This window comes from Hemitrygon akajei, chromosome 10 (genome assembly GCF_048418815.1).
Source record: "Hemitrygon akajei chromosome 10, sHemAka1.3, whole genome shotgun sequence".
Lineage (NCBI taxonomy): Eukaryota > Metazoa > Chordata > Chondrichthyes > Myliobatiformes > Dasyatidae > Hemitrygon > Hemitrygon akajei.
This window is the reverse complement of record NC_133133.1, coordinates 156,596,915-156,618,227: the sequence shown is the minus strand read 5'-3', so window position 1 is coordinate 156,618,227 and position 21,313 is coordinate 156,596,915. Positions and strand designations below refer to the sequence as shown.

The 21,313-nt window shown below is 41.2% G+C and overlaps 1 protein-coding gene across 1 annotated transcript in view; it reads left to right on the top strand.

Moving 5' to 3' along the window:
- The first annotated feature begins 234 nt into the window (after window positions 1-234).
- The window catches only part of ppp1r3ab (protein phosphatase 1, regulatory subunit 3Ab), a 36,421-nt gene continuing 15,342 nt past the window's right edge, over window positions 235-21,313 (top strand). The window contains exon 1 of the mRNA XM_073059474.1: window positions 235-1,165. Coding sequence (XP_072915575.1) covers window positions 387-1,165 — 779 coding nt within the window. The 5' untranslated portion in view covers window positions 235-386. The remainder of the gene's footprint in view (window positions 1,166-21,313) is intronic.

Genomic DNA, 21,313 nt, shown 5'->3' with positions numbered 1-21,313 from the left:
TCAGGTGACAATTTATTTGAATGCATCGGAATTATTTTGCTCCAGGGTGAAAAACAGATTATAACTTAGCAACCATGAGTTCACTGCTTTAACTGCAAACAAGGACGCGTCTCTGCAGTTAAAGTCTCTTTTGTGTTATCTGTGAAATGAGATTTGGCCCAACTCTCTCTGAACTGTGTGGAGCCAAAAAACAAGGAGCCGATGTTAGGAGGAGTAAATCTGCGAGAAAGCAGACGAGCATAGTTCACAAGCCAGTGCAGCTATTAATAAACCTGAGTTCTTTTACAATGTCAACTGTAACCAAAGCCGTTGTTAAAATTTGTTTGCCAGAAATATCCTCAGCCACTAGTTGAGAGATCTTGCTTCAGGAGACTGTGCCCCCACCGATGGAGCCCGCCGAGAAAGACCGAAACCCACCTTTTTCGGTCAGTATATTAGGTCTGCCAGGTGACAATGAGGTTTTTGCAGAGGACGATGAGATCTGGATTAAACCAAAGTCTTCCCCGCTTCCAAGAAGACGGAGTTCCTCCTCAGACGAAGGCTCGCAACCTCCGTTAAACCTGACTCGAAAAGTTTCCTTTGCTGATGCATTTGGCCTGGAGCTTGTGTCGGTGAGAGAGTATGAGAAGTGGGACGTGGGCAGCTGCTCGGTGGGAGCTGGAGCGCAGGCTGAACGGGCACCCCAAGATGAATGCCTTCTGCTGCCCCTTTTTGAGCTGCCGTCCTCCCCCGAGCAATTGATGCAGAAACTTTATGCCCAGAAAGTGGAACTAGAATCAACAGAGTTTCCCCGGGGTGCGAACTGCATGAAAGGGTTAATTCGTGTACTGAATATATCATATGAAAAGCTAGTGTACATCCGGATGACATTAAATAATTGGGAGAGTTACTATGACATCTTGGCTGACTATGTGGCCGATTCTTGTGACGGCGAAACTGACCAGTTCACCTTCAAAATTCTGTTAGTCCCCCCTTATCTGAAGGACGGTGCCAAAGTCGAATTTGCCATCCGCTATGAAACCCAAGATGATATTTATTGGGCGAACAATGATCACAAGAATTACGTGATCCTTTGTCACAAGAAGGATTATCCGATTGCAAATGAAAAGCCCCAAGAGGAGCTGGATGACCGAAATTTAAAAAGCTGCCTAAAGACGACATACAGGTGAGGGCATTTCAGATTGGGACGTGGTTAGTCTCTTTTACGGTCTTGGGCAGCTCAGAAGAACTCGTCACTTAATAGAACTGGTTACGGTGAAAAGTGGTTTGTGTTGACTGAGGGGCTCATAGAGTTAATTTGAAAATAATGTTCTTTCATTAGCGAACAAAATCTGTAAGATAATGCAGGACTCTGATACAGGTAAAATTTAAAGCCGATTAAGGCTATAATTAACCTCAAGATTTACCTGTATCATCATATGTTTGCAAAGTTCATAGGTCATTGAGATCATATATCAGCTGGTTCGTCACTGAACCGAGCCGGCAGAGTGGGTCAGATTCGTGCTTCATTAATCAGTCTACAGCATGGACACGGTTAAAATTAGTCTGATTATAAAGAAAACACCTAATGACATCACGGCCGACTCCTTTTAAGGAGTTTTGGCTGTTCCTCGCTCTCCAATCAAGGCAGCTAAAGTATATATTTTTATTAATTTTACTTATATTTTTAACTTTCTAATTATACACTGCGAATGTTATTATAATCCCATGAACGACCAATTATTTTGATGCTTTCCCCCGAGAGGACAAAAGATAGGAATGATTGGTCCAAAGCCATAGAAAACATGCATGGTATACTGAAGGCAATAGATGAGGCAGAGGGGACATGAAATTATTGTATTTAAGTTAGTGGTGAGGTAGGTTTTTGAGATTTAAGTTTATTCAGATTGTAAATGCACAGGGTTAAGAAAGCTATGATGACAGTAACATTCTGTCTGGTTAAATATCAATTTTTGAGGGAGAGAGTAGGTTTAGTTGGAGCTCAAATACCTTCAAAATCTGCAGGGAAAGAATTAGTTCAAAGCTTACTAGTTTTGTAAAAAAAAAAGATTTTTTTTAATCTTCTGGAATAAATTTAAGAAGTATGCAATAGGTAAAGAGTCACCATATTGCTTTACAGAAGATGATGTTTGTATACTCCTGAGAGAAGTGGGCAAAATTCCAGCTTTTGAGGAAAAGTTGTCATTTAACTGAGGAGTTATGGACAGCCACTATAAGTTACATTAAATGAAAGAGGAACTCCTCAGAGATTTTGAAATTGTTGCTAGTACATAGAACAGCACAGACCATGCAGACCCTTCTGCCCACAATGCTGTACTGACCTTTCAACCTAGTCTAAGATCAATCTAACCTTTCCTCACACATAGCCTACCATTCTTCTTTCATCCATGTGCCTATCTAAGAGTCTCCTAAATGTCCCTAATGCTTCTGCCTGTACTGTAATTCCTGGGAGCGAATTACACAGATCCTTATGTGCGTTTTTAAAAAAAAACCTCTGCCATCATCCCAATCACCTCATAATTATGACTCTCGTATTAGCCATTTCCACCCTGGGAAAAAAAGACTGGTTGTCTCCTCTATCTATGCCTCTTATCATCTTATACACCTCTCTCAAGTGCCTCTCATCCTCCTTGGGTCCAAAGAGAAAAGCCCTAGCTTGCTCAATCTGAGACATGTTCACAGGTAGTTTTGTCTCACAGTGTGGTAGTTATAGAAGTTAACATGAATGGGTGAGAGTGATATGAGCAATTAAATAAAAGATGAACAAATTAGATATTGTTTATTGAATTTATTTCAATTAAGTATAGTAAGTTAGTAATGAATATTACTATATAGCAGCTTGCAAACTTTGCGTCAGAACATGAAGATTAAATCAAAGGAGCAAACACAGACACCATGATGAAGTATTTTGCTATTAAAATTTGCTTTGAATTTTATTTTTAATTGTAGTTGTTATGTTGTTTGGAAGATTGATTCTCCCAGGTGATTCAAAGAGTTGAACTGATAAAAATAAACAATAGCGAATTCATATCAGGAACAGACTAATCAACATAGTTTTGTTACCTAGTTGGTTATAGAGGCCCCTGAACAGTAGCCAGGATGTGAGATATAAATAACAACAGGAAAAAGTAAAGGCATGTAATTAGGGCAATGTTACGGTAGTCATGGGGGAATTCAATGTGCAGATAGATTGGGAAAATCGGCTAGATGCTGGATCCCAAGAGAGAGAATTTGTAGAATGCCCATGAGATAGCTTTTTAGAGCAGCTTGTAATTGAGCCCATGAGGGTAAAGGTAATTCTGGATTAGGTGTTGTGTAATGAAACAGATTAGATTAGGGAGATTAAGGTAAAGGAACCCTTGGGAGACAGAGATCACAATATGATAGAATTCACCCCTCGGTTTGGGAGGGAAAAGGTGAAGTCAGATGTACGAGTATTACAGTGGTAATAAAGGGATTTACAGAGGCATGATTGAGGAACTGGCCAAAGCTGACTGGAAGTGGACACTAGCAAGAATGATGGCAGAACTGCAATGGTTGAAGTTTCTGGGGGCAATCCCAAGGATGAAGTATTCTAAAGGGAGGATAAGGCAACTGTGGCTACAAGGGGAGTCAAAGACAGCATAAAAGTGAATGGTAGGGCATGTACTATAGCAAAAATTAGTGAGAAGTTAGATGGTTTGTAAGCTTTTAAAAAAACAACAGAAGGCAAATTTTAAAAAAACATAAGGAGAGTAAAGATGACATATGCAGGTAAGCTAGCCAATAATATCAAGTGCATACCAAAAGATTTTTTCAGATATATATGAAGCGTAAAATAGCAGCAAGAATGGATATTAAACCACTGGTAAATGATACTGAAGAGGTAGCAATGGGGGACAAAGTATTTATGGTGGATGAACTAAGTATTTTATGTCATTCTTCACTTTGGAAGACACAAGCAGTATGCCAGATTTGAGAGTGTGCAGGGGTAGAAGTAAGTGCAGTTTGCTTGGGAAACAGTAAGGTCTGAAGGTAGATAGTCACCTTGACCAGACAGACTACACCCCAGGGTTCTAGAAGAGGTTGCTTAAGAGATTGTGGGGGCACCTTTCAAGAATCACCAGATTTGGGAATGTTTTCAGAGGACTGGAAAAGACCAAAAGATATAGGAGCAGAATTAGGCCATTTGGCCCATCGTGTCTGATCAATCATGATTGACCCACTTTTCCCCCTCCTCAGCCCCACTTTCCGGCCTTCTCCCCAAAAACTGTAAATGTCACTCCACTCTTTAACAAGGGAGGGAGCTAAAGAAAAGAAATCATAGGTCAGCTGCATGACTTCAGTGGCTGAGAAGATGTTGGATTCTATTTTTAGGATGTGCTTTTGGGGTACTTAGAGGCACATGATAAGGTAGGCCAAAGTCAGCATGGTTTCCTTAAGTGGAATTCTTACCTGAAAAAATCTATTGGAATTCCTTGAGGAAATAACAGCCTGGATAGACAAGGGAAAACAGAGGAGACCTATTCCGGTTGACTGCCGGTGACTAGTGGTGTTCTGCAGGAGTTGGTGTGGGAGCCAGTTCTTTTCAAGTTATATGATGAAGATTTGGATGACAGAATTGATGGATACTTGGCCAAGTTTGAAGACGATACAATTATAAGTGGAAGAGAATGTAGTGCTGAGGAAGCAGGGGGTCTGCAGAAGGACTTGGACAAATTAGGCAATGAGCAAAGAAGTGCAGATGGAACATAGTGTAGAGAAGTGTATAGTCATGCACTTTGGTAGAAGGAATAAAGACATAGACTATTTTCTAAATGGAGTGAAAATTCAAAAGATCAGAGGTACAAAGGGACCTGGAGTCCTTGTGCAAAATTCACTAAAGGTTAACTTGTAGGTTGAGTCAGTGTTAAGAAAGGCAAGTGCAATGTTCATTTCAAGAGGACTAGAATATAAAAGCAAGGATGAGGCTTTATAAGGCATCGGTCAGACCACATTTGGTGTAATGTCAGCAGTTTTAGCCACTTACCTTAGAAAAGATGAATTGGCGTTGGAGCAGGTCCATAGAAGGTTCATGAGAATGATTCTGGGAATGAAAGGGTTAAAATATGAGGAATGTTTGATGACTCTGGGCCTGTACTCATTGGAGTTTATTAGAATGAGGGTGGATCTCAGTGAGTCCTATCGAATATTGAAAAGACTAGAGAAAGTGGATTTAAGAGGATGTTTCCTTTGGTTGGTCAGTGTAGAACCAGGGGACACAGCCTCAGAATGGAGGGACGTCCATTTATAATAGAGATAAGGAATTTCCTTAGGCTGAGGGTGATGAATCTGTGGAATTCATTGCCATGGACAGCTGTGGAAGTCAAGTCATTGAGTATGTTTAAAGCAGAAGTTGATATGTTCATGGTTAGTCAGGGTGTCAAAGGTTATGGGAAGAAGGCAGGAGAATGGGGTTGAGAGGTATAATAAACCAGCCATGATGAAATGGCAGAGCAGACTTGATGGGCCAAGTGGCCTAATTCTGCTCCTATATCTTATGGTCTTATGGTCAATAACTTGTTGGTATTTACTAGGCTAAATAGAAACAACATGGATTTTTAAAGTAATTTGAAATGTCCTTGGTGCGAGGAAGTTCAGCTCTTGGGTATTAGATTGTAGATAATGACAACACATCCAAAAATGAGATAGTTGTGCCTCAGTCTTCTTCTAAACAGTGAATTAGTATTTGTGAAGTAATATTTGTCAACTGCCCTTTAATCCTTCTGCTTTATTTGGGCCCTCTAATTATCATTGTCCCAATTGAGAGAACTAGATCATTTCCTCTCTCCCTATCTCAGCTACTCATTAGATTATGTACCTTGATTACATCTGCTAGCCTTGTTTAACTCCTCTTTTCTCTGTTCTAAAGAAAAGTGCCTAACCTATCTAGCCTTTTCTGTGATTCTGGGCAACATCTTTTATAAATCTTTTTTTTTGCTTCACATGTGATTGCCCTTCCCACTCCTTCCACCTTATTATAAAAATTTGCACAAAGCATAATAAGATTTTTCAAATTTCTTTTCATTGTTTGTTACATTACGGTAATTAAATTTGCCAGCTTCTTGAATGAGATTCAAATATTTTCACTGAGGTCCACCAGCTATGCTGTAGCAGCCAGGGTATCAGCATGCAGGCATCAGGACAGACACTACAGAATTCATAACAACAATTAGTAGACTTTTGGATGCAGTAGAGCATTAATTAATTTATCAGTGATTATTTTACGCTTTATTTTGTTTCTGTAATGTGGCCTTTAGGAGACTGATGGTGATAGTGAGGTTGAGATGGAGAGTGGGGAGTTGGGATTGCATTTATTGGTTCTGCACACAGTTGAAATTTTCACCAATGGCATAGATGGGAAGATTCTCTCAAGAATACCTGCTCCCTTTTTCCTCCTCCTCCTCCTCCTCATGCGGCTGGTCCTCGGCTACCAACGATTCAGCTTATAACAAGGACTGGCCCTTTAGAGCATAAGATAGTTCAGCATGCAGAAAATGATGAGTGCTTGTGTCATACCCAGTGTGCTAAGTTCTGCAAGATTACTTCAGGATTTTAAAGACATCAGAGGAGTTCTTTCAGCATAACAGAAATCTGTTCCATCAGGTTTCATGCATAGACAAGCCCTGCAGTGTCTGTATATTTCACATTTGTTCAAGGAGGTTGAGCAACTGATTAAACAGCCCTTATTGTATAGCCTTTTGCTCAGTGTTGTCACTTAAATGCTGCTTAATGGACAGAGCAGTGTAGGCTAAAGTTATTGTGACTGCTGTCAGGAGTTTAGGGTTTATCATCCATGATTTGCTGCCGACAATCATGTCAGCTTGATATTGAGGAAATGGAATCCCTTTTGATTTTGGTACATGGCAGAGTTGGCATGGAATGTAACTACAGCAATGTGCACACCGTTATGTTTTGTAACTCCAAAAACTAATGGGAAGAAAAACACGGGAGCTGGGTATAACGTGTCTACTTCATTTTCACTCTAGTGAGGCATGCACATATTTCTTAGTGGCTTAAAGACATTCACGTACTTCTTACACGTAACTCATGATGAATTGTGTAAACAAAGAATTCCTAAGCAAACGATGTATTTACAATATTTCTGAAATATTAAATACACACCACTCCTCCCTGCTTAGCTATTAACTCCATCTCAATATAGAATGCATACTATATAATACAACTACTATCAAGACATCCACAATATTGTAAATTTTAAGTTGTCCCATCCAGGCCTAAAGATTTATAGAAATTAGAAAAATATCACAATACAGGCCCTTCGGCCCACAATGCTGTGCTGAACATGTACTTTAGAAATGACCTAGGTTACCCATAACCCTCTATTTTTCTAAGCTCCATGTTCCAATCCAGGAGTCTCTTAAAAGACCCTATCATATCCACCTCCACCACCATCGCCGGCAGCTCATTCCACGCAGTCGCCACTCTCTGCGTAAAGAAAAAAACTTACCCCTGACATCTCCTCTGCACCTACTTCCAAGCACCTTAAAACTGTGCCCTCTCATGTTAGTCATTTCAGCCCTGGGAAAAAGCGTCCGACTATCCACACAATCAATGCTTCTGATCATCTTATACACCTCTATCAGGTCACCTCTCATCCTCCGTCGCTCCAAGGAGAAAAGGCCCAGTTCACTCAACCTATTCTCATAAGGCATGCTCCCCAATCCAGGCAACATCCTTGTAAATCTCCTCGGCAGGTTTTCTATAGTTTCCACATCCTTCCTGTAGTGAGGTGACCAGAAATGAGCACAGAACTCCAAGTGGGGTCTGACCAGGGTCCTATATAACAGTAACATTACCTCTCGGCTCTTAAGTTCAATCCCACGGTTGATGAAGGCCAATGCACCGTATGCCTTCTTAACCACAGTCAACCTGCGCAGCTGCTTTGAGCATCCTATGGACTCGGAACCCAAGATCCCTCTGATCCTCCACACTGCCAAGAATCTTACCATTAATACTATATTCTGCCATCATATTTGACCTACCGAAATGAACCACCTCACACTTATCTGGGTTGAACTCCATCTGCCACTTCTCAGCCCAGTTTTCCATCCTATCAATGTCCCGCTGTACCTCTGACAGCCCTCCACAATATCCACAACACCCACAACCTTTGGGTCATCAGCAAACTTACTAACCGATCCCTCCACTTCCTCATCCAGGTCATTTATAAAAATCGCAAAGAAAAGGGATCCCAGAACAGATCTCTGAGGCACAACACTGGTCACAGACCTCTATGCAGAATATGATTCATCTACAACCACTCTTTGACTTCTGTGAGCAAGCCAATTCTGGATCCACAAAGCAAGGTCCCTTGGATCCCATGCTTCCTTACTTTCTCAATAAGCCTTGCATGGGGGACCTTATCAACTGCCTTGCTGAAATCCATATACACTACATCTACTGCTCTTCCTTCATCAACGTGTTTAGGCACATCCTCAAAAAATTCAATCAAGCTCGTAAGGCACGCCCTGCCTTTGACAAAACCATGCTGACTATCCCTAATCATATTATGCCTCTTCATATGATCATAAATCCTGCCTCTCAGGATCTTTTCTATCAACTTAACAGCCACTGAAGTTAGACTCACTGGTCTAAAATTTCCTGGGCTATTTCTACTCACTTTCATGAATAAGGGAACAACATCCACAACCCTGCAATCCTCTAGAACATCCCCCTTCCCCGTTGATGATGCAAAGATCATCGCCAGAGGCTCAACAATCTCTTCCCTCACCTCCCACAGTAGCCTGGGGTACATCTCGTCTGGTCCCTGAGACTTATCCAACTTGATGCTTTCCAAAAGCTCCAACACATCTTCTTTCTTAATATCTATAAGCTCAGGCTTTCAATCAGCTGTAAGTCATCCCTACAATCGCTAAGATTCTTTTCCATAGTGAACACTGAAGCAAAGTATTCATTACGTACCCAGCTATCTCCTCTGGTTCCATACACTGTTTTCCACTATCACACTTGATTGATCCTATTCTGTCACGTCTTATCCTCTTGCTCTTCACATACTTGTAGAATGCCTTGGGGTTTTCTTTAATCCTGCTTGTCAAGATCTTCTCATGGCTCCTTCTGGCTCTCCTAATTTCATTCTTAAGCTCCTTCCTGCTAGCCTTATAATCTTCTAGATCTCTATCATTACCTGTTTTTTGAACCTTTCTTATCTTTTCTTTTCTTCTTGACTAGATTTTTCAATAGCCTTTGTACACCATGGTTCCTGTACCCTACCATCCTTTGCTTGTCTTATTGTAATGTACCTATGCAGAACTCCATGTAAATAAATCCTGAGTAGTTGCCACATTTCTGCCGTACATTTCCCTGAGAACAATATGCTTCCAAGTTTCTGCCTGATAACTTCATATTTCCCCTTACTCCAATTAAACGCTTTCCTAACTCGTCTGTTCCTATCCCTCTCCAATTCCATGATAAAGGAGATAGAATTGTGATCACTATCTTCAAAATGCTCTCCACTGAGAGACCTGACACCTGACCAGGATCATTTCACAATACCAGATCAAGTACAGCCTCTCTTCTTGTAGGCTTATCTACATATTGTGTCAGGAAACCTTCCTGAACACACCTAACAAACTCCACCCCATCTAAACCCCTTGATCTAGGAAGATACCAATCAATATTGGGGAAATTAAAATCTCCTACCATGATGACCCTGTTATTATTACACCTTTACAGAATTTGGCTCCCTATCTGCTCCTTGATGTCCCTGTTACTATTGGATGGTCTATAAAAATCACCCAGTAGAGTTATTGACCCCTTCCTGTTTCTAACTTCTACCCACAAAGATTCTGTAGACAATTCCTCCATGACTTCCTCCTTTTCTGCAGCTGTGACACTATCTCTGATCGGCAGTGCCATGCTCCCACCTCTTTTGCCTCCCTCCCTGTCCTTTCTGAAACATCTAAAGCCTGGCACACTAAGTAACCATTCCTGTCCCTGAGCCATCCAAGTCTCTGTAATGGCCACAACATCATAGCTCCAAGTACTGATCCACGCTCTAAGCTCATCCACTTTTGTTCATGATGCCTCTTGTACTAAAATAGACACATCTCAAACCATCGGTCTGAGCATATCCTATCCTCCCTCTCACACTGTCTGCAAGCTTTCTCTATTATTGAGCCAACCGCCCCTTCCTCCGTTGATTCAGCTCGGTTCCCACCCCCCAGCAATTCTCGTTTAAACTCTCCCCAATAGCCTTAGCAAACCTTCCTGTCAGGATACTGGTCCCAATTGCTGAGGCGGATTTCTTACTTTTGTAGGATAACCTCTTTCCTGATTAGTGGAGTCACTCTGCTTGGCAGGTGAGACATGGCTGTGAAACAATCTCAGGTTCAACGTCTTCCTCTGTGGTGGTTGTAGGAGTTGATCTAGGACTGCAGGTAGTGGTTCCGACAGCTCTGGGCATCTTTCTTCTCTGACAGTTGACTCTGCTGTCCTCAGCTGATTGATATGTTATCTCCAGATGATCTCAGATGCAGTCTCCACTGTGTAAGGGATGGTTCAGTTCTGTCTGTAATCTTTTCAAACACCCAGTTGTGATCACCTCTGTAGTCCCTCGCTAGAACAACTTGTCCAGGAATAAAACAAAGAAACTCTTTGTTTGAGGAGCCCTAAATTCATCTCAGCTGTTTGTTCTGCATACTCCTTCTGGGATTGAGTTTCAGAAGATCCAAGCATGAGCGCAAGCGGTGACCAAGGAACAGTATAGCTGGTTGTGTAGTGTGCTGCAATGTGATATGAAAGGAAGAAATTGGCGAGCTTCTGATTCTTTGTCAGAGTAGTGTGTTCTGCTGACATTGCTCACAGGTTTCGACTCTGAGCAAACCTTTCCACCAAGCCACTTGTAGCTGGGGGTACGGTGCCGATACAATATGTCTTATTCCATTCATTTTCAGGAATGATTGAAACTGTTCCACCACAAACTATAGGCCATTGACACTGACTAAGTGTTGTGGAACACCAGTCCATGAGAAGGGGCTTTTCAACCCATCCACAGTGTGTGGGGCTGCAGTGGAGGCCTTTGGGAAACTTCTGGCCTCTTTGTCGCTACTACAAAGAAATTTGTGCCCATGATTGGTCCAGCAAAATCCACATGAATCCTCTGCCATTCCCACAGATGGAGAGGGGCTATTCTTTGCATCTTCTGGACATGTTGGCATCAAATAGTGAATGACAAGCTGGTTGATCTGTTGATCCATCCCAAGCCACTAGACAAAGTTTTGAGCCAATGCTTTCATTTTCACCATGCCTAGATGACTGGCATGTAGCTCCTCAGCTGAAATAGTACAGTAATTCCTAATTGCTTCATAAGGCAACCTCAATCAAGGGCAAGTCCATCCCAGTGCTCGTAAAATGGGGGATCTTGGATTTCTGCAGCTCAGTAACAATAAAGCCCTTTGTAAGCATTTATGGTGGGAAACACATTAGACTCTTCAAAATCAGAATCACCAGCATGTGTCGTGAAATTTGTTAACTTCTTCCATCTTCATCTGAGTGTGGGCCTCAGCTAAATCCACTTTACTGAAGTATTTCCCTCTAGAAGGATTTGTAAAGATATCCTCTGGAAAATATTGATTTATTTCAGAACTGGGTTGATGATGACCACAGAAACTTGGCTACTGGGACCATTGGCATTGCCCATGGGCTCCATTCGAACTTGGAAAGAATTCCTTCCCTATGATCTAGCTCACCTCACTACCTTATAGAACCATAGAACATTACAGCACAGAAACAGGCCTTTTGGCCCTTCTTGGCTGTGCTGAACCATTTTTCTGCCTAGTCCCACTGACCTGCACCTGGACCATATCCCTCCATACACCTCTCATCCATGTACCTGTCCAAGTTTTTCTTAAATGTTAAAAGTGAGCCCGCATTTACCACTTCATCTGGCAGCTCATTCCACACTCCCACCACTCTCTGTATGAAGAAGCCCCCCACCCCCCAATGTTCCCTTTAAACTTTTCCCCCTTCACCCTTAACCCATGTCCTCTGGGTTTTTTTCTCCCCTAGCCTCAGTGGAAAAAGCCTGCTTGCATTCACTCTATCTATACCCATCATAATTTTATATACCTCTATCAAATCTCCCCTCATTCTTCTATGCTCCAGGGAATAATGTCCTAACCTATTCAACCTTTCTCTATAACTCAGTTTCTCAAGTCCCGGCAACATCCTTGTAAATTTTCTCTGCACTCTTTCAACCTTATTAATATCCTTCCTGTAATTAGGTGACCAAAACTGTACACAATATTCCAAATTTGGCCTCACCAATGTCTTATACAACCTCACCATAATATTCAAACTCTTATACTCAATAGCAACACGAGTGAATCTGCAGATGCTGGAAATAAAGAGGGTTTCGGCCCGAAACGTCGTCACTACCTCCTCCCATAGATGCTGTCTGGCCCGCTGAGTTCTGCCAGCATTTTGTGTTTTTTATTTTTTCTTATACTCAATACTTTGACTTATAAAGGCCAATGTACCAAAAGCTCTCTTTATGACCCTATCTACCTGTGATGCCATTTTTAGGTAATTATGTATCTGTACTCCCAGATCCCTCTGTTCTACTGCACTCCTCAGTGTCCTACCATTTACCTTGCATGTTCTACCTTGGTTTGTCTTATCACGGATGGCATAAGGAACTAGTCAGGCTTTGAAAAGCTTGGGTGTGGCATTTTCATTTAACACTATTTTACCCTTGATATGTTTGAGTTTTCCAATGCCACCTTTGAACACTGCTGTGGAATAATCTAAACAACACAGACAAAATGCTAAGGAACTCAGCAGGCCAGGGAGTATCTGGGGAAAAGTGTGAACGGTCAATGTTTTGGGCTGAGACACTTCATCAGAACTGGAGAAAAAAGATGAGTATCAGAGTAAGAAGGTGGGGGGAGGGGAGGAAGAAATACAAGGCAGTAGGTGAAATCGGAAAGGCTGAAGGAGTGAAGTAAAGCTGGGAAGTCGATTGCTAAAAGAGATAAAGCACTGGAGAAGAGGGAATCTGTTAGGAGAGGACAGAAAGCCATGGAAGGAAGGGAAGGGGGAGGAGCACCAGAGGAAGGTGATGGGCAGGTAAGGAGATGAAGTGAGACAGGGAATTGGGAGTGGGTGATGGTGAGGGGAGGGGGTCATTAGTGGAAGTTCGAGAAATTGATGGTCGTGCCATCACGTTCAAGGCTACCCAGCTGGAATATAAGGTGTTGCTCTCCAATCTGAGTGTGACCTCATTGCAGCAGTAGACGTGGCCATGCACTGACATGTCGGATTGGGAATGGGAAGTGGAATTTAAATGGGTCGCTACACTGGTAATGACACTCCCCCCCCGCCCCCCCCCCCCCCCCCCACCATTTGCCATTCCCATTTCCAACTCTCACCTTATCTCCTTAACAGACCATCACCTTCCTCTGGTGCCCCTTTCTTCCATGGCCTTCTGATTGAATATTTCTAGCCCGGGCAACAATCGCACAAGTGTTTAATATTTTCGGTGGTTGTGGAGATGTCTGCAGGGATTAGTGCAATTGGTTTTGCAGGATCTTTTTCCTCACAATGAAAACTACTGGTGATGACCACTGATATGGAAACATTAGTGACACTCTTTGGAATGTGGACACGTGATCTGAAGAGTGGTACAGAGCAGGAACAGTTGCTGAAAAAGGGTTTCAAACATAAGAGATAAAGGGGTCAAAATAATTCAGGCTAAGGACTTGCACTAAGGCTAATAATGCAGAATACAAGGTAATATTCTTGTCTCTGGTCATCACTCAGTCCCTCCTACTGCTTCATCTGACTGCTGTGAGAGTGCATTGTGTAAACCAGAGATTGAGCCGCTAGATAAATGATCAAATAGCAGATATTTGCCAGCAAGAGTAGCCTGTGGACAGGGCCCTGCAAGTGCTGTGCTGTGCTCCATTCAGTTTGTTTACTGTTCCTGAATCAAGGAGATTGAGGACATGATTGATTCCCTCCGTAAAATCCTGACACGTCACAGAACAAGAACTTTGCGCAAAAGCTTTGGGCTCCATTCAAGATTCCAGTTCCCAAGCTCAAACACACAAACCCAACAGAAAGTCATTATATTGTTTCCCCTAGCTGCATTTTAACACCAGTTTCTTTGAACTGTGGCTTTCTTGAGCCACATTTATTGCTGAATTATCATTAAGTTTCTTGCTTGCCCTATTGCACACATACGTATATTAATGGCAAATATTGATCACCTTTTGTTTATTTGTTGTTACGTAACTCCCAGAAAACAAGGCAAACACAGTTAAAACAAAAAGCAAATATGTGCTACTAAACTGAGTCATAATGTTTTTCATTGCTGCTATTTTGCCAATAAATCTCGATTTAGTCAGAATCAGATTTAATATCACAGCAGCGGCCTTTCAGATCTGGTGCTACTTTAATTTAGTTTTTTTATTTAATTTTAAGGCACAATTAGGGTTTAGGGCAATGGATAACAGAGCACCTATCTACCATCGCCAGTTACCGCTACAATACAGAGATCACCCAAAAACAAACCTTCATGAAAATCTGCTGGTTAGGTTACGCGACCTCGGCTTCCTGAGGGAATCGGGCCTGCAGTCCTCGGAGTTGCCTGATGCCGGTGGCCGGAGCTGGGGACATCGTAAGCAGTGTGCGAGGAAGCGGAAGCGAGGCGAGCGGGCAGGAGTGCGTGCCAGGAAAAAAGCAAGTCCTAGCCAGCCGGCCCTCCCGTCCATTCTGCTCTCCAATGGACATTAAATTGGACTACATCTGTGGCAACAAAATACTCAGCAGGAGTACAGAAATGGACGAAATCCCAGGCACCACCATTCAGCTGTTTATTTATGTAACAGATTTTCCCCCAAGCCATCAGACTACCAACCTACTGCCCACTGCTGTGCCTATTGTCTTGTTTATTATTTATTGTAATGCCTGCACTGTTCTGTGTTACTTTATGCAGTCCTGGGTGGGTCTGCAGTCTAGTATAGTTTTTGTGTTGGCTTACGTAGTTCAGTGTAGTTTTTGTACTGTTCATGTAGCACCATGGTCCTGAAAAACGTTGTCTCATTTTTACTGTGTACTGTACCAGCAGTTATGGTCGAAATGACAATAAAAAGTGACTTGACTTGGAATATGTTGTGAAATTTGTGAAATGTAAATATAAGTTGTGCAAATAATGGAAGTAAAAAGTAAGAAGTTCATCATTTCAATGTCCAGTCAGAAATTGGATGACAGAGGGGGAAGAAGCTATTCCTGAATCATTGACTGTGTTGCCTTCAGGCTCCTGTACCTCCTTCCTGATGGTAGCAATGAGAAGTGGGCAGGTCCTGGGTGATGGGGTCCTTAATGATGGACACCACCTTTTTGAGGCATCGCTCCTTGAAGATGTCCTGGATACTATGGAGGCCAGTGCTCATGATGGAGCTGACTAAGTTTACAGCCCTCTACAGCTTACTTCAATCCTGTGAAGTAGCACCCCTCCCCGACCCCATACCATATGGTGATGTAGCTAGTTAGAATACTCTCCACGGTACATCCGTAGAAATTTGTGAGGGTTTTATGTGACATGCCAAATCTCCTCAAGCTCCCAATGAAATATAGCCATTGTGCTGCCTTTGTAGCTGCATCGATATATTGGGTCCAGGTTAGATCCTCAGAGATATTGACACCCAGGAGCTTGAAATTTCTCAGTACATGTTAAGAGATGCTTCCTGATATTTGTTTAAACCTGACTTTCCACCAATTACTTTTTGTGTCTTAATGTAATTGTAAGCCACCTGTTGTCAGAAAATTGTAATAACATTGCTGTCAACATCTAGTCACCTGTCATTATCCAGTTGGCACTTTCTATATGTTAACGTTACTTTTAGCTTTAGCAGATTTCACTTTGACAATCTATAATTGTGATCATGATATGGTAATCAGTAAAACTTAATTGAACTGCTATAGATTTGCTCAGGATTATAATATCAAGCAAATTGTCTCTGATGTTTTTGAGATCTGAAGAATCAGGAGAATATTTTATTCTAATTGTCCTCCTTGTATACAGTATTTCTTATAATTCCTGTTAGAGAATCTTTAAAGTAAATGACCCTGGCTTTTTAAGTTTAAGTTAAATGATGCTGCTGTGTTTTTAGAAATGGAGCACAAATACATGTGAGCCTCAGGGTGAACCAATCTGTAGTCACAGAAGTAATATTGCCAAACCCATGTACTTATGAGAAGGAAACCATGACTGACAAACCTTTTGATAATGTGATTGGTAGAATGAATGAGGGGGAACCAGTAGATGTGATGTATTTAGATTTTTAACTGGCTGTTGATAAAGTCATACATAAAGTTAGTGTGCAATTTAAGGCACATGGATTGGAGTTATTTGAAATGGACTGACAATAGATTGAAAACATATATTATGAATAAGCAGGTCCTTTTCAGGCAGCAGGTGGTGATTAGACAGGAATTAATGCTTAGGTCCCAGGTATTCACAGAAGCAATTACAACATTGCAAATTCGACAATACGGTAAAACAGGGTCTGATTGTGAATTGTCAAGAGACTTAAAGAAAATTTAGACAAGCTGGGTAAATACACATACATGGCAGTATAATGTTCAGTAGATGCAGGAGCAGAACAGAACACAAGATACTTCTTACATGTTGACTTTCTGAATTTCAATGAGATAAAGGGAAAATTACCCTAAATGAATGAGCAAGAATTTCAGGTTGTATATTGTATACATTCTCTGATATTAAATAGAACTATTGAAATGCTGTATCAAAAATCTGGGATACCTACATAATAAATGAGTTTCTTAACCAAGTAGCTTACAGTCTTTCTGGTTGATGGACCAGTTTGGAGAGTAAAAGAGAATCAAAAATACTTTCAGTTTCTGCTGTGACATAATGCTGCAGGTAGCAGTACTGCTGCCTCAGCTCTACGGACCCAGTTTCAATCCTCATCACTGGTATTGTCTCTGTGGGACTGGCACATTCACCCTGTGACCGCATAACTTTCTTTAAGGTGCTCCAGTTTCTTCCAAGATCCCAATGACTTGCAGATTGCTGGAGTAATTGCTTTCTGTAAATCTACCCCTACTGCATAGAATCAAAGTTCAAAGCAAATGTATTATCAAAGTACATATATGTCACCTTGTGCAACCTTGGGATTCATTTTCTAGTGGGCATTCTCAATATTCCATAATAGAACAATAACCATAATAGAATCAGTGAGTGACTGCACCAACTGGGTATTCAGCCAGTGTGCAAAAGACAACAAACTGGGCAAATACAAAAATAAAGAAATAATACTAATAAAAAAATAATAATAAATATAGAGAACATGAGGTGAAGAGACCTTGAAAGTGAGTCCATAAGTTGGGGAACATTTCAGTGATGGGGCAAGTGTAGTTGAGTGAAGTTGTCTCCTTTGGTTTAAGAGTCTGATGGTTGAGAGGTGTGAAGGTGTGAAGTATTAGTCCTGAACCTGGTGGTGTGAGTCCTCAAGCCCCTGGTACCGTCTTTGTGATGGAAACACAGAGAAGAGGGCGTTGTCTGGGTGGTGGGGGTCTAAGTGAATTAATCTAAGTGAATAAATGTGAGGAGAATAAAATGGGATTACTGTAGGATTAGTGTAAGTGAGTGATTAATTGTCTGCATAACTCAGTGGGCTCAATGGTCTATTTCCATGTGGTATGATTTCATGACCTTATGATATTCAAAAGACCCAATGAGGAGTGGTTAGAAGATTTGCATCCATAATGGACATCAATGAATCAAATTTGATTCTAGTTCCAGCTTTTTAAAATTTAACTCCTGTCTCTGAATCAATAGTCCAGGCTTTTTGAATTCCCATTTGGTAACTTATCTACAAAGTTGCTGTAGAGATTGGAACCTGCAAGAACACGTGGTTGGAATCTGTAAGGAGGCTTAAAGATTTACAAGTGATGACAGCAATTAAGTATCACATTTCCAAGCTCCACTTCTCCGGTGTAGATCTGAGAATTCATCAGTGGATTTGAAATGGCTTTATATTAGAAGGCTGGATGTAACAAATCTTAAAATTCTCCCATTAATTTTCCAATAATAGAATGAATAAATATTGGGTTTCAGTAATGAAAAAATATTTTGAGACTCAGCACAGTCTACAATTTGGAGATCTATCACTGTTCTAAAAGCGTGTTGTGGTACATGATTACAGGACACATCTGCCAAACTGTGTGAGTGTGGGATTAGTTTCACACAGAATGCAACTGGTTTACAGGGTCATTTGGGAATTGGGGAAAGGTCAACAACAGCAGCTGGAATTGTGAGGTGACAATTCCTAGCTCTCTTTTGATGTAGTGGGACTTAGATGCGCAGGGGAAATTGTGTTCCGAGTCCCTTCTCCACCAGACTTCATTGGCATGACATCCATGTGATTGCAACTCCCAGGCCTCATCTGTGTGCTGCCTATCAATCACTCTGTCCATGAGCAGTAGAAGAGGGAACTGTCTGATGGACAGGAACAGCTGGTCAGACTCCAATGGGCCACTAATCCACACCAAGGAATATAGCATTAAGAAGGAAGATTGTGAGAGGCAGGTTTGAGAATTGTGATTTTGGGATGAAGAGTCCTAACATTCCCTTGTGAAATTCAATAGTCACTCCTGCTTCACCTGGGCCAGCAGAGTGCATGGACCACCTTAGCTAAAACCGATCCCTTCTGCTCCATAAACTCCTTCACACTCCCTTCACCTGACAAGAAAGTCACAGAGGTTCTCATGTTCAAGCTACTGTTAAAGTCAAGAAGAGGCTGCTAAGGTGAACAGACCTTGACCTTTATACAGGAATTTACTGGTTTTTAAGTTGCATCATTGTCATCTCTTGGAGTAGGTGGAGTCTGTAGGATTTCAAGGCTGGATTGAATTAAGCAATATTACTAAAAGTAAAGCAATATTCTATGAGTACGAGAAGTCTGAAACAAAAGCAGAAAATCCCAGAAACACAGAGATGGTCAAGTAATGTCAGTGGTGTGAGAGTCAATAATTCGGGTTAGTGCTGAGTACCGATGAAGGATCATTGATCTAAAATGTTAACTCTTCTCTCTCCGTGAATGCTGCCTGACCAGCTTTCTTTTACAATCTATCCATTCAGTTTCTTCCTGGCATATAGGTTTGAGATTCGTGCTGTGTTCCAGTCACATTAATACACATTATGTCACACACTCTCTGTAGCTTATCTTTTTCCCTCTATGAGAATTTACTTATTTCAGGTCAATTTTCAGGTCTCTGATGGTATTGCCTTTAGTGAGCGGGAGGATATCCTCCTTGGTAATGTTAATTGTATTTGCACTTGTATGGGAATATCATATCAGTTTCTACGTTATTACCTTCTGAAAACTTCTTGGTGATTAGTGGATTAAATTTTGAGTCCACACCTCAGTCTAAGTTAGTGAAATTACCAATAAGGAAAAGAAGGCATCAAAATCAAAAGGCAGTTCAGTGTCAGACATTTGTGACACTGCCCATGAAGCGACTCAATTTGGAAAGTCAGATTTGGAGGCAGAGGACAGGATTCACGGCAGGATTCCTGGTAGTGTGAATGAACAGGAGTCCATGTCAATAGATCCTACAAATTGCTGCGCAAGTTGATAGTGTTGTTAAGAAGATGTATGGTGTGTTGACTTTCATAAGTTGGGAGGGGGGATTGAGTTCAATTGCTGTGAGGTAATGTTGCAACCCTATAAAATCCTGGTTCGCCCACGTTTTGTTCAATATTGTTTCTCTGATTATAGAATGGACCTGGAAGCTGTATCGAGGGTGCAGAGGAAATCTACTAGCATGTTGCCTGGATTGGAGAGCATGCCTTGCGAGGATAGGCTGAGTGAGCTAGGGTTTTCCTCTTTGAAGCGAAGGAGGATGTGAGATGATTTGATCAAGGTGTAGATCAAGTGGATAGTCAAAGACCTTTTTCCAGGGTGAAATTGGCAAATATGAGGGGGCATAATTTTAAGATAATTGGAGGAAAGTATTTGGGAGATGTCACAGGAAAATGGGTGTGTGGAATACCCTGCCAGGGATGGTGGGAGAGGCAGATACATTAAGGGCAATTAGGAAACACCTAGATAGGCACTTAGATGGAAAAATGGAGTGCTATGTAGGAGGGAAGAGTTGAATTGATCTATGAAGGTTATAAGGTCAGTACAACAAGATGGGCGAAGGGGTTGCACTGTGCTGTTCTGTTCAATATTCTGCCAAGATAAATCTATGTCCCAGTTAAACATAATACTGATAATCCTCTCCTGAGATGTTCCAATGCATGATCAAGTTTCAATCAATCATTTCTGTCATTGTGCAAATGACAATTACACAATTGCATATTTTAGGCCAGACAGCAATTATTGAATGATTTTATAGACAAAAGAATTAACACCAATAATCTAGTTATACATAGGTAAGAAGACTATTGACTATAAATGTACTTCATGCTTCTCAGAAGCTTGTCATGGTGCTTCACTGCAGTTAATTACATCCAAGTACAATGACCATAGTTATGTAAAGGCACTGCAAATGAACACCACTTATGCATTTTACAATATCTCATCCTTCAAATGATCAGACTATTCTCAGTCCCCAAGACTGTACAAATGTATATTCATCACTACTTATACTTTACACATTTACTTCAATGATAATTCAAAAGGGGAAAATATAAATCTATTCACTTCAGTTGGCATTGCACTGAAAATACCTATATCACTGCTAAATGGAAGCAGCCTCTCAAAGATCTAAGCTGATACTGTGTCTCCCACATGATTTGGCTAATTGAAAGCCTATTATATTTTGACAAGCTGACTTTCAGCAAGCTTTAAAGTTAATATTGTCTCACCTGGCAATTGGTTACAGAAAATTGAAGAGACAATTGAGATTTGAGCACTGGAAAGGGTTTAACAGAAATTGAGGAAGTATGTGGATGACAGTTTATTCACATGCTGGATACATTTAATTTTAATATCATCTGCAACTATTGCAAAGCCCTGCTTGGCATTCGTGAGAGGTGGAAATCATTTCAAGTACCAGAGGTAGTCTGTCACATTGACCTCAAAGCCAATTAGACCCCTCTGCTACTTGGCATACAGTTAAAACTGCATTGAGACTTGCAAGTAGGGTGTGTATTTATACTTTCAGTGAATAGTGTATTGCATTTAAAAGGCTTTTCAAGCACAATGGATATGATTAATATTTTTTAACAGAGCCATACCCAATTTGTATTTTCTCCTTTGACCCTGTCAAAGACCCA